The sequence below is a fragment of the Saccostrea cucullata genome, unplaced genomic scaffold (assembly GCF_032062105.1).
Source record: "Saccostrea cucullata isolate Sc308-1 unplaced genomic scaffold, CSIRO_AGI_Scuc_v1 ctg823, whole genome shotgun sequence".
Classification (NCBI taxonomy): Eukaryota; Metazoa; Mollusca; class Bivalvia; order Ostreida; family Ostreidae; genus Saccostrea; species Saccostrea cuccullata.
In genome coordinates, this window is record NW_026927536.1 from 37,195 (window position 1) to 48,690 (window position 11,496).

An 11,496-nucleotide genomic window follows, 5' to 3' on the forward strand; every position below is an offset into this window, starting at 1 on the left:
TGTTAAACAAATATTTGTTTAATGATTGTAGTTTTGGTGAATACGAGAAGATAAACATACTATAAACATGTTTTGAGGAAAATGACATATTTGGGTAACACACCTGTTGCTTTGAAACAGCCTCTACACACACTAGATGTGAGATGATTTTTTTTTTTTTAAAGTTTCCTTGCATTCCAGTTTTTTAAACAGAATAATGTATGTATATGCTGAGACACCGGGATCCATATTTTTATTGGAACAGTAAATATTGAAAGACTTTTACAAAAATGTAAATCATAGTAGAAAAATTAAAATACTGAACAATGAATATGGCATATTTTAAAACAAATACATTTCATCTATTTTGGGCAGACACACATTCTCTCCCCCCCCCCCCCCCCCCCCCCCGACAATCATTACATTTTCTGAGTATCATTAATATAACAGTAACTGACTGTCTGGAATATTCAATGTTAAATTTTTTTGATTGATGAAGATATAAATACAAAACAATTTGTGAACACTACAGATATTATGAATCTCTTTTGTCCTTTTGCATGCTTTGTGGCACCTCATTTCTTGGTCAGCAGATCCTGTACCAGTTTGGCAGACATTACATCTTCAATGGCAAGTCCTGATAATAAATAATAAGAATTTAGGTTATAATCTGTTGCTCGTGTATTAATAATCATTATGCATTGCTAAGTGGAAGAAAATTGATAAAAAGAGAACAAACCCAGGGATTTAAACAATGTTGTTTCCTTGACTTTAGCTTCTTTCAATCCCAATAGCATTTCTCCAAGCTCACTGAAAATATCTGCCTAAAATGTAAAAGCACCCACAAGCTAGAAGAAATTTTCCAAATATGGATTTTTTCAAGAATAGTTTTTCACTACAGCTGTATTTTCTTGTCTGTCAGGTAATATGACGATACAGCACAATCATTAATATCATTAAGAAATGTTCTGTAAATAAGAATTAAAGATAGAATGATTTTGAAACATTTATCATTGAAAATTGACCTTTGAGAGAATAACGTCCCCGCTTTCCTTCTGAGCAGCCTCCCGACTGTCTACATAGAGAACACTGGCCCTCACCAGATCGGGGTCAATTTCCTGCCAGTCTGGGCGACAGGCACCCAGAGCTGAAAAGTAAAAAGGAAATTTAGGATAATGTGTGATTAAGGATTTTCCGCATAAATTAATGTGTGCACTGTACATGTACTTTAAAAATATTTGTACAAATACATGTAATAGTACTTTTGAATTTATAGATATGATATTGAAATAAGTAATAGCATTAATTATTTATTGCTAAAACAGTTCTTGATCTATAAAGAAAGTTTGAATTGCATTACAAATATGCAAAAATAAGCACACATAGTGAATCCTCTAAGGTTCATTCTTAGCTTTAAAGCCTTCCAAATGTGATTACTTTTTTAACTGACAGAATAATTTCTCTGAGAAATGTCAAAAACATAATTGCCATTGATATGTCCACCCGGTTTTACCCATTCCTTCTTCAGTATGGGTGTTGCTGATGATGTTACTGTGATGATGACGTCTGCATCCCTGACAGCTTCTTGTGCAGAATCACATGCATTTCCACCCACCTCCCCAGCCAGGGCTGCGGCATTCCTCTTGGTTCTACTCCAGATATTTATCTATATACAAAGAAATACTGAATCACAGTCTTGGAAAGAAAAATTCTCATAATTTTTTGCCAATTTTTAAGTTTCAACCAACCTTTTGGAATGAAAAAATGGAGGACAGAGCCTGAATGTGAGAGCGAGCTTGAATTCCAGATCCTAAAACAGCAAGAACCTTCGGATTTGGTGCACAAAGGTGCTGTAAAAATAATTTTAAACAAGAGGCCCATGGGCCACATCGCTCACCCGAGAAGCTTTGACCATTCTGTTCTTTACCAGATTTCACCCTTGTTATACATAATGCATCCCCACCCTACCCCACTGATCATAATTTAGACATTTTGAAATCTACACTACCCCATGATCCTTCCATGGGCACATATGTTTCAGCTTTTTTGGACCAGTGGTTCCTGAGAAGAAGATTTTCAAAGATTTTTCCTATATATTTCTATGTAAAACTTTGATTCCCTATAATGGCCCCGCCCTTCCCCCGGGGGTCATGATTCCTACAATTTAGAATTTACACTACCCCAGAATGCTTCCACATAAGCTTCACATTTTCTGGCCCAGTGGTTCTTGTGAAGAAAATTTTCAAAGATTTTTCCTATATATTTCTATATAAAACTTTGATTCTCCATTGTGGCCCCGCCCTTCCCCCGGGTGTCATTATTTGAACAATTTAGAATCTACATTATACCAGGATGCTTCCAGATATGTTTCTGATTTTCTGGACCAGTGGTTCTTGAGAAGAAGGTTTTCAAAGATTTTTCCTATATATTTCTATGTAAAACTTTGATACCCCATTGTGGCCCCGCCCTTCCCCTGGGGGTCATGATTTGAACAATTTAGAATCTACACTATACCAGGATGCTTCCACATAAGTTTCAGCTTTTCTTGCCCTTTAGTTCTTGAGAAGAAGATTTTCAAAGATTTTTCCTATATATTTCTATATAAAACTTTGATTCCCCATTGTGGCCCCACCCTTCCCCCGGGGGTCATGATTTGAACAATTTAGAATCTACACTATACCAGGATGCTTCCACATAAGTTTCAGCTTTTCTGGCCCAGTGGTTCTTGAGAAGAAGATTTTCAAAGATTTTTCCTATATATTTCTATATAAAAATTTGATTTCCCATTGTGGCCCCGCCCTTCCCCTGGGGGTCATGATTTGAACAATTTAGAATCTACACTACCCCAGGATGCTTCCACATAAGTTTCAGCTTTACTGGCCCAGTGGTTCTTGAGAAGAAGATTTTTTAATGACCCCACCCTATTTTTGTCTTTTCTTGATTATCTCCCCTTGCGAGGGGATATGTCCCTTCATTTTTTAAATTTGAATTCCCCTTTACCCAAGGATGCTTTGTACCAAGTTTGGTCAAAATTGGCCCAGTGGTTCTTGAGAAGAAGTCGAAAATGTGAAAAGTTTACAGACGGACAGACGGACGGACGACGGACAAAATGTGATCAGAAAAGCTCACTTGAGCCTTCGGCTCAGGTGAGCTAAAAACAAATCAGCTATATAGAAAAAAAGAAAACGAATTGTGCCAATGTCAAAGCCAGCCATTTCATATCTAGTGTATATCTTCAATAATCCTTTGAAGCATTAAAGTAAAATTTATTTAAAATTAATGTTCTATATGAAATAGAACAGCTCTTTAAAACTGTCTAGAATGCACAGAGCTAGCAGAGAGACAAGCATTTAGGTTAATTGCAATATTTATGTGATAGACATGTATAAATCAGATTATTTTTTAGAAAAACATATTACCTTTGTAGCTATTGCTGAGACAGCAGCTGTTCTCATTGTAGTAATCACTTCACCATCCATTATCTATTTTTTTTGTAAAAGATAAAATTTGCAAAGATGAAGAAAATAACACAGATTTTTCTATACATGTACATTGAAGTTGCTTTTTAAATGAATATTTATGAATATTTTCTGAATAGTAATTAATGACAAAAACTTCATCCTCCTTCATCATTGATGCCACATTTACAGTAGGTCCATGAAGCTTCCTTATCGCTTAACTATTTCTGGAATTCCTGTCTTTGCATTGAACACAGGTATGATGGCATTATGAGTTGGTACTCCAATATTCTGTGGGAAAAAGGTGACCAATTTAACAGCCAAAGCTTCATCATCTGGACTATAAGCTGGCATCACTCCCAAAAACCTACAAGGTCATTCCAAGAATAAATTGCATTTTGTCATTCATTTGAACAAAATGAAATTGCTATATTATTTGGTAAAAAATGACTTGTATGAATATTTATAATTATGGAAAACATTTTAGTTTACCTAAATTTCATGCTGGATTTTTTTTGGATAAGCCTCCATATTGCACTTATACAAATACTAGTATATGTATCTATAAATATAATGCTAGGATAAACGGTAGAAGATAAGAGTATTTTTACAGATCCTTTTTCCACTTAAAGACAAATTAAAGGCCCATTGGCCATATCATTCACCTTGTCACTATTTGGGCTAGAGAAAAGCATGCAGTTTATAGATGAAAAGTTTACATATATACAAATACAAACATTTATTGGCACAAACACAATTACACAACATATAAGAATCATCAATTATTACAAGTGGTCCCATCCTACCCCCAGGGGGTATTTATGGAACGCCGTCACTGCCTTATAGAGATCAAAACAATTGCATTGCGTCAACCTTCCATTACATTATGTCAACTCATTATGACATTTACTCACACAACAATTGCATTGCGTCAACCTTCCATTACATTATGTCAACTCTTTATGACATTAACCCACACTGCTATTGCATTTTGTAAATCTTCCATTACATAATGTCAACTCTTTATGACATTTACTCACACTACTTTTGCATTGTGTCAATCTTCCATTACATTATGTCAACTCTTTATGACATTAACCCACACCACTTATTATTGCATTGTGTCAATCTTTCATTACATTAAGTCAACTCTTTATGACATTTATTCACACTACTTTTGCATTGTGTCAACCTTCCATTACATTCTGTCAACTCTTTATGACATTAACCCACAATACTATTGCATTGTGTCAACCTTCCATTACATTATGTCAACTCTTTATGACATTAACCCACACTTCTATTGCATTATGTCAACCTTCCATTGCATTATGTCAACTCTTTATGACATTAACCCACACTACAATTATATTTCGTCAACTTGCATTTCGTTATGTTTACTTTTCATGAGATCTTAGTTTTTATTAACTGATGTGAAAAGTTCATGCCATACTGTGCGCACTCTTCTACATTATTTCAATTCACTATTACGTTATACGAACACGGGTATCCTCGGCCTTTATATGAGCATAACGTATTTCCGCATTCCGCAAGCACTAAAAATGGCGGGAAAGAAAACTGTCGTAGAAGAGATTCTCAGCAATTTGGGAATGACATCTTTAAATGAAAACTTTACGACAAACGATTGACAATCTTGAAAAGTGCAAAGCTTTAACACTGCGACTGTGAATTAAAGTCACGTCGAAATTCAATGGTGTTTACTCTAATCTCATAATTAAATAAATCAAATATTATGAGTCGTGCAGTAATCATTTTTTTCTTTTTATTTTGAATTTTTTTTTTCAATAAAAGTCTTAAACTTTGAAGGACATTGCATTAATTTCACAATAAGCTTAGCTGAATTAAGTTGAAAACTTTTTTCTATAAAACTATAAAGCCTGAGAGCTTCTCCGCTTTCCGCCCTTGGTCTCCAACCATATACCGTCCCCTTCCTTGTTCAAGATTCCCATATCTGCCACTGATATGTGCCCATGCATGCTTACTAAGGCATATTCAATTGATTTAGATGAGCGACTGGTAGATTTTTGTAATAGAATTCTGGCCTGGGAATGATTAAAAAAATTACTAACTCCAATGACGTAGCATCTTTTTTTGAAAGAGGAGGTCAGCCAGAAAGAAATCATTTACCTGAAAAACTTGACAAGCCAAGAAAAAAAAAGTCCAAGCCCGAAAATCCTATTTCGGGGAGAGGTGTCCAACTTCGATCAGTCCTATTTTTTTCCAGATATATTAAATTACCCTTAGTGGATTATACTTCAACAAAAAGTGGGGGTGGGGGGCTGTACAGTTTCAATGAACATTACATTTTCTATAGTAAAGTTATGTCTGGGAAAAGAGGGGGTTGATATTACATGTATGTGCCTGTAATTTGTCCTAATCAATCAGGACCCCCCCCCCCTTCTTAACAGTCATTAAAACACGGTCGTCAACATTAATTATATACTAGATATACAGCTTTGAGATAATGTAATTTTTTTTAACATCAGGTAATGAACTTTTGGAATCAACATGATAAAGAGTTAACACAATATAAAGATATTTTTAATTTTTTAGATCACATAAGAAAAAGTTGACATCACGTTATTATATATCCACATCACGGAATGGAGTTTTGACATAATGTAATAAAGTATTGATATAATATAAAGATATGTTCACATTAAATGTTATACACTTTTTACACCACGTAATAAACCACTGACATAAAGGTAAGATGTGTTCACCTCACATCATGATGCCCTCGCCGTAAAATAAAGATAAATCCATATCACGTAATAATGCTTTGATATAATAGAAATATACACTCTCAAAAAGGAATGGGCTTTTGACTTCATGTAATGATAAGTTTAATTATAAGACACAATTTACTTGACGTAATGCAATTTTGACCTCACATATTAAAGAAATAAAATGATATAAAGAAAAATTCATTTCATGCAATAAAGTTTTAACACAATGTAAACACATTATCACTTCACGTAATGAATTTTTTACTTCAAGTTATGAAGTGCTGACATAATGAAAGGATGTATTTACTTCATGTAATGCAGCTTTGACATGATGTTAAGATATATTTACAACATCTCATAAAAAATGGACATAACGTAAAGATATGTTCACATCACGTAATGATAAATTGACATAATACGAGGGTTGTCCCATAAAATCGTGGACAAAGCGTTTTTCTCGAAAACTAATGGGCGCACTAAGCTGAAAATTTCAGTAAATGTTTATTTATCATATTTAAGTGCATGATAATTTTTTGATAAAATATAGGCAAAAATAAAGATTTTATTATGCTTGAATGTGCACGAGGTATTGCCCTACGGCGCACGGTCAAAAAACCAAGGTTTTATTAAATAATACACAAGTTTGAATTCAAAATAAAAGTTTTAAATACATAAGATTTGGATTAAAATTATCCTAATTCAATTCCACAATCAATTTTGTAGTTTTTGTAGAAATTTTAAGGCATTTGCTTAATTTTTGGCAGTTTCTCGAGCATTCGAAATGGGAAAGTGGTAAACACAACGCACGAAAAATGGCGACGTTTTATGACGTTACGGCGCACCGGAGAACAGTTCAGTTTTATTTCGATGTTGTAATGACACCTTTAGAGACTTGAAATGACCATAGAAGAAAAAAGATTATAAAAATATCACCATATCTTAAGTATACAAATGAAATAGGAGTTTTCGTAGCAAAGTTTTTTTTGATCGAGTCTCCGGGGAGTACAAAACATACGGACAAACTCCTAATGTAATAGCAAAAGACGCTGTCACAGTAGACCGCCGATATGAGATTTTCTATTAGTTGAATGATGGTGAGAATATTGTCTGTAACTTACTAATAAATCTTCAGAAGATCGCACGAGGGTGCCAATTGGTTCTTCGGCTGTTTATGGAAACTGAAGAATGTGTATCAAAGAAATTCCTAAATTTAAGTCGGACTCATCCAACTTCATTTTCAGCAAAGATAAAAGGTGACGCTGTTTTAGACACTTTGACGTTATAATCCATGCGCCGTACGGTGATACAATACATGGCATAAAATCTCATAATTTGATTATTTATGCATATATTTACCTGAAATTTGCTGTGTATATTACGAAAATATGTACTAAATAATAGTGAAAATTTCAGAACGCAGTGATGTTTATTTTTTACACTAGACAACTTGTCCACGATTTTATGGGACAACCCTCGTAAATGCATAGTTGTGTGCTATAAGGCAGTGATGGCGTTAGATACCCCCCACTTGTTGTTGTAAGGTGGAAGACTCACAAATTCCAGGACATTTATGTTTCTTTGTGGGGGGAGGGTTGAGGTACCCACCCCCATTGCTACGGGTCTTCAAAATTAAATTTTTATGCAGAACAGTCAAATCTGATTGGATAAGAGACATTCAAAAATATAATATTACCCTTTGAGAAAAGAAACCATGCCCTCCATGCTGATATTATCTAGCAACAGGGGGGCTACTTTGCCCCCCCCCCCGTTACTTGCTACGCTCAATGATTTTTTTATGCAAAACAGATACATGTATAGCCAAATCTTACTGGATTAGGCCTAGAAATATAATATTACCCTAAGAACACAGAAACTGTGCCCCATATTTAGAACAGAGAACCTGTCAATATATGTTGGTGGTATCATTTTTAAAAATATTTACAAGTTCGGTTCATCGTATTTTTTTTTTTTGGTTGATCTTTTACCAGATCAAAGAAATTCACTGTTTAAAAATACCCTTAATATTAAAACACACAAGTGGTACTATACTACCCCTGGACGTGCTTAATCATAGAAAAAAAAAATTACCCATTAACTTCTTTCACTTTGACAACCGATCTAACTGGTTGCTCAATGGATTTACTGGAGAATTTCTTCAGCGCCGATTCCATCTGAGGTATAAGATCTTTGTAACATAGCACTTTCTTAACATCTTCGGCTGGAATAAACTTTATGTCCATCTTGAAATTAATTTATACAAAACTATGCAAAGGGGTCAAGTTATCTCTTACGTCTATGGAACGCCGATATTGACATTTTTTCTGAACGGCGAGACAGCATACTTTCTAGACTATGATTAAATAAATAATCTCTCCTCCACCGACAAGGTAAACTGTCCGTGACAAGTGTTCACCCATGAAACAGAGTTTTGGAGTTTGGACATTTCAATTTCTTTTATCTGCCATCAAAAAACAAAATCTGTCTGTCTAGCTGTCTCTCTGTCTGTTTGTTTGTCCGCAAAAACTTTAACCCTGCCAATAACTTTTGATTTAGTGGAGCTATGACTTTCATATTTCACATGTGTATTCCTTGTGACAAGGTCTTTCTTTGGGTACCACCAAATATGACCTTTTGACCTTGACTTTGGAGTTTGGCCCACTTTTACACAAAAATTCCAAACTTTAACTTTGGCCATATCTTTTGAACAGTAGATACCAGGACATTTATACTTCACTTATGTATTCTTTGTTGAAAGACCTTTCATTTGATACCAACTACCTTGACATTTTAACCTTAACCTTGGAGATTTCCGTACTTGTGGAAAAACTTTAAACTTGGCCATAACTCTTGAACGGTAAGGGATAGAGCAATCATACTTCACATATATAATCCATGTGAAAACAAGCAAATTCAAAGAATTAAGGTCCCCCGCTTTCGGTGTATTTGTGGGTGAGATGTTAGATATGAACGCCATATCATATGTCATTTAGAAATTATCACCAAAGTTGATTTTTTTTAGAAATAAGGTCAATCGTGAAGGCCAAGGTCAAGGAGTCAGAAATCATAGCATGCTCAGAAATATTTTATCATAGGTAATGCATATGTCAAATTTGAAAGCCCATTCTCTTCTCAATCAAAAGTTAAAAGGAACAAGATGCGTTTGTGAATCACTGATGACCACGTATGGCAACAAAGCGAAAATTAAAATTTTCTTACATGCGAATTAAATATGTTGGTACCCAAATTTTGAAAAGTAGTCAAACTCCAAAATTACCGTAAGGTAAAAGGGTCAAAGTTCTTGGTATCCCATGAAAGATCTTCTCACAAGGATTACTTATGTGAAGTATGAAAGCCCTAGCCCTTACCATTCAAAAGTTATGGCCAAGGTAAAAGTTTTTCAGAAGTAGGTCGAAATCAAAGGTCAAGGTCAAATGGTCAAAGTTGTTGATATTAAATGAAAGGTCTTGACACAAGGAATTGATATGTGAAGAATGAAAGCCCGGACCCTTCAAAAGTTATGGTCAAGGTTTTTTTTTTTTAAATTAGGTCAAACTCGAAGGTCAAGGTCAGAAGATTAAAGTAGTTCTTGGTATCCAATGAAAGATCTTCTCACAAGGATTATTTATATGAAGTTTGAAAGTCCTAGCCCTTACCATTCAAAAGTTATGGCTATGGTTAAAGTTTATAAAAAGTAAGTCAAAGTTGTTGATATCCAATGAAAGGTCTTGTCACAAGAATTAAATATGTGAAGTATGAAAGCCCTAGTCCTTACCCTTCAAAAGTTATGGCCAAGGTTAAAGTTTTTAAAAAATGGGCCAATTTCCAAGGTCAAGGTCAGAAGTTCAAAGTTCTTGTTATTATCTAATGAAACGACTTCTCACAATTAAGGATTATATATGTGAAGTATGAAAGCCCTAGCCCTTACCGTTTTAAAGTAATGGCTAAGGTTAAATTTTTTTCATAAGTACGGAAATCTCTAAGGTCCAGGTCAAAATGTAAAAGTTGTTGATATCCAAAGAAAGATCTTGCCACAAAAAATACATATCTGAACTATAAAAATCCTAGTTTCTACCGTTCAAAAGTTACGGCCAAAGTAAAAATTAGAATTTTTGCGTAAAAGTGGGTCAAACTCCAAGGTTGAAGTCAGAAGGTCAAATTTGGTGGTACCCAAAGAAAGGTCTTGTCACAAGGAATACATATGTGAAATATGAAAGTAATAGCTCCACTAAATCAAAAGTTATGGGCAAGGTTAAAGTTCTTGTGACAACTAACAGACAGACAGACAGACAGACGAATGAGATTTAATGTCCCCTCGCTTTCGCGAAAGCCCAGGACAAAAAACCCTTAACTGGATACCAAGACTTTGACCCTTTGACCTTGACCTACTTTTAATTAAAAAGCAAACCTTGACCATAAATTTTAAAGGGTTAGGGCTAGTGCTTTTATACTTTATATATTTAATCCTTGTGACAAGGCCTTTCATTTGATAGCAAGACCTTTTGACCCTTTGACCTTGGAGTTTGACCTACGTTTAAAAAATTTTAACCTTGGTTATAACTTCTGAACAGTTTGGGCTAGGGCTTCCATACTTTACCTATGTATTCTATGTGGCAAGGACTTTTATTGGATACCAATTACCTTGACCTTTTGATCTTGACCTTGGAGATTTTTGTACGTATGAAAAACTTTAACCTTGACCATAAATTTAGTTTGCTAAGGGCTAGTGATCTCATACTTCACTTATGTAATCCTTGTGAGAAGACCCTTCATTGGATACCAAGAACTTTGACCCTTTGACCTTGACTTTGTAGTTTGACCTACTTTTCAAACGCAAACCTTGACCATTACTTTTACAGGGTTAGGGATAGTGCTTTCATACTTTACATATTTTAATCCTTGTGATAAGAGCTTTCATTTGATAGCAGGACATTTGACCTTGGAGTTTGACCTACTTTTCAAAATTTTCAACCTTGGCCATAACTTCTGAACGGTTAGGGCTAGGGCTTCCATACTTTACATATGTATTTTTTGTGGCAAGACCTTTCATTGGATACCAATAACCTTGACCTTGAAGATTTCTGTACTTATGAAAAAACCTTAACCTTGGCCTACTTTCATATTTCACAATTATTTGGATTTCCAGGGAGAATACCCTACTTTTGGTACCAATATATTAAATTTGCATTTGAGAAAAGTTTGATCTACATGTTTGTGAAACACTGATGCCCCCGTATGGCAACAAAGCAATTGTAATTTGCAATTTCACAAACACATCTGTTTTTTTTTTTTTTTTTTTGGTTTGCACATAT

At 34.6% G+C, this 11,496-nt stretch overlaps 1 protein-coding gene across 1 annotated transcript; it reads right to left on the minus strand.

The window, feature by feature from the left end:
* Positions 1-390: 390 nt before the first annotated feature.
* On the minus strand, positions 391-8,438 carry LOC134274730 (ketimine reductase mu-crystallin-like). Its single transcript, XM_062756964.1, has 8 exons — positions 8,276-8,438; positions 3,660-3,804; positions 3,399-3,461; positions 1,728-1,829; positions 1,468-1,645; positions 1,005-1,126; positions 719-803; positions 391-616 (listed from the first exon to the last, which is right to left on the minus strand). The coding sequence occupies exons 1-8, from the start codon at positions 8,425-8,427 to the stop codon at positions 555-557; spliced, it is 909 nt and encodes a 302-aa protein (XP_062612948.1). The 5' UTR covers positions 8,428-8,438; the 3' UTR covers positions 391-554.
* Positions 8,439-11,496: the final 3,058 nt, after the last annotated feature.

Bases quoted from the DNA above. Each gene is read 5' to 3' on its own strand.
- LOC134274730 (XM_062756964.1), bottom strand. From the start codon at position 8,427: ATGGACATAAAGTTTATTCCAGCCGAAGATGTTAAGAAAGTGCTATGT. The intron at 3,462-3,659 runs GTTAAGCGATAA...CAAAAAAAATAG, and splicing joins AGACAGGAATTCCAGAAATA to ATAATGGATGGTGAAGTGAT. The intron at 1,830-3,398 runs GTAATATGTTTT...TTATTTTTACAG, and splicing joins TCTCAGCAATAGCTACAAAG to CACCTTTGTGCACCAAATCC.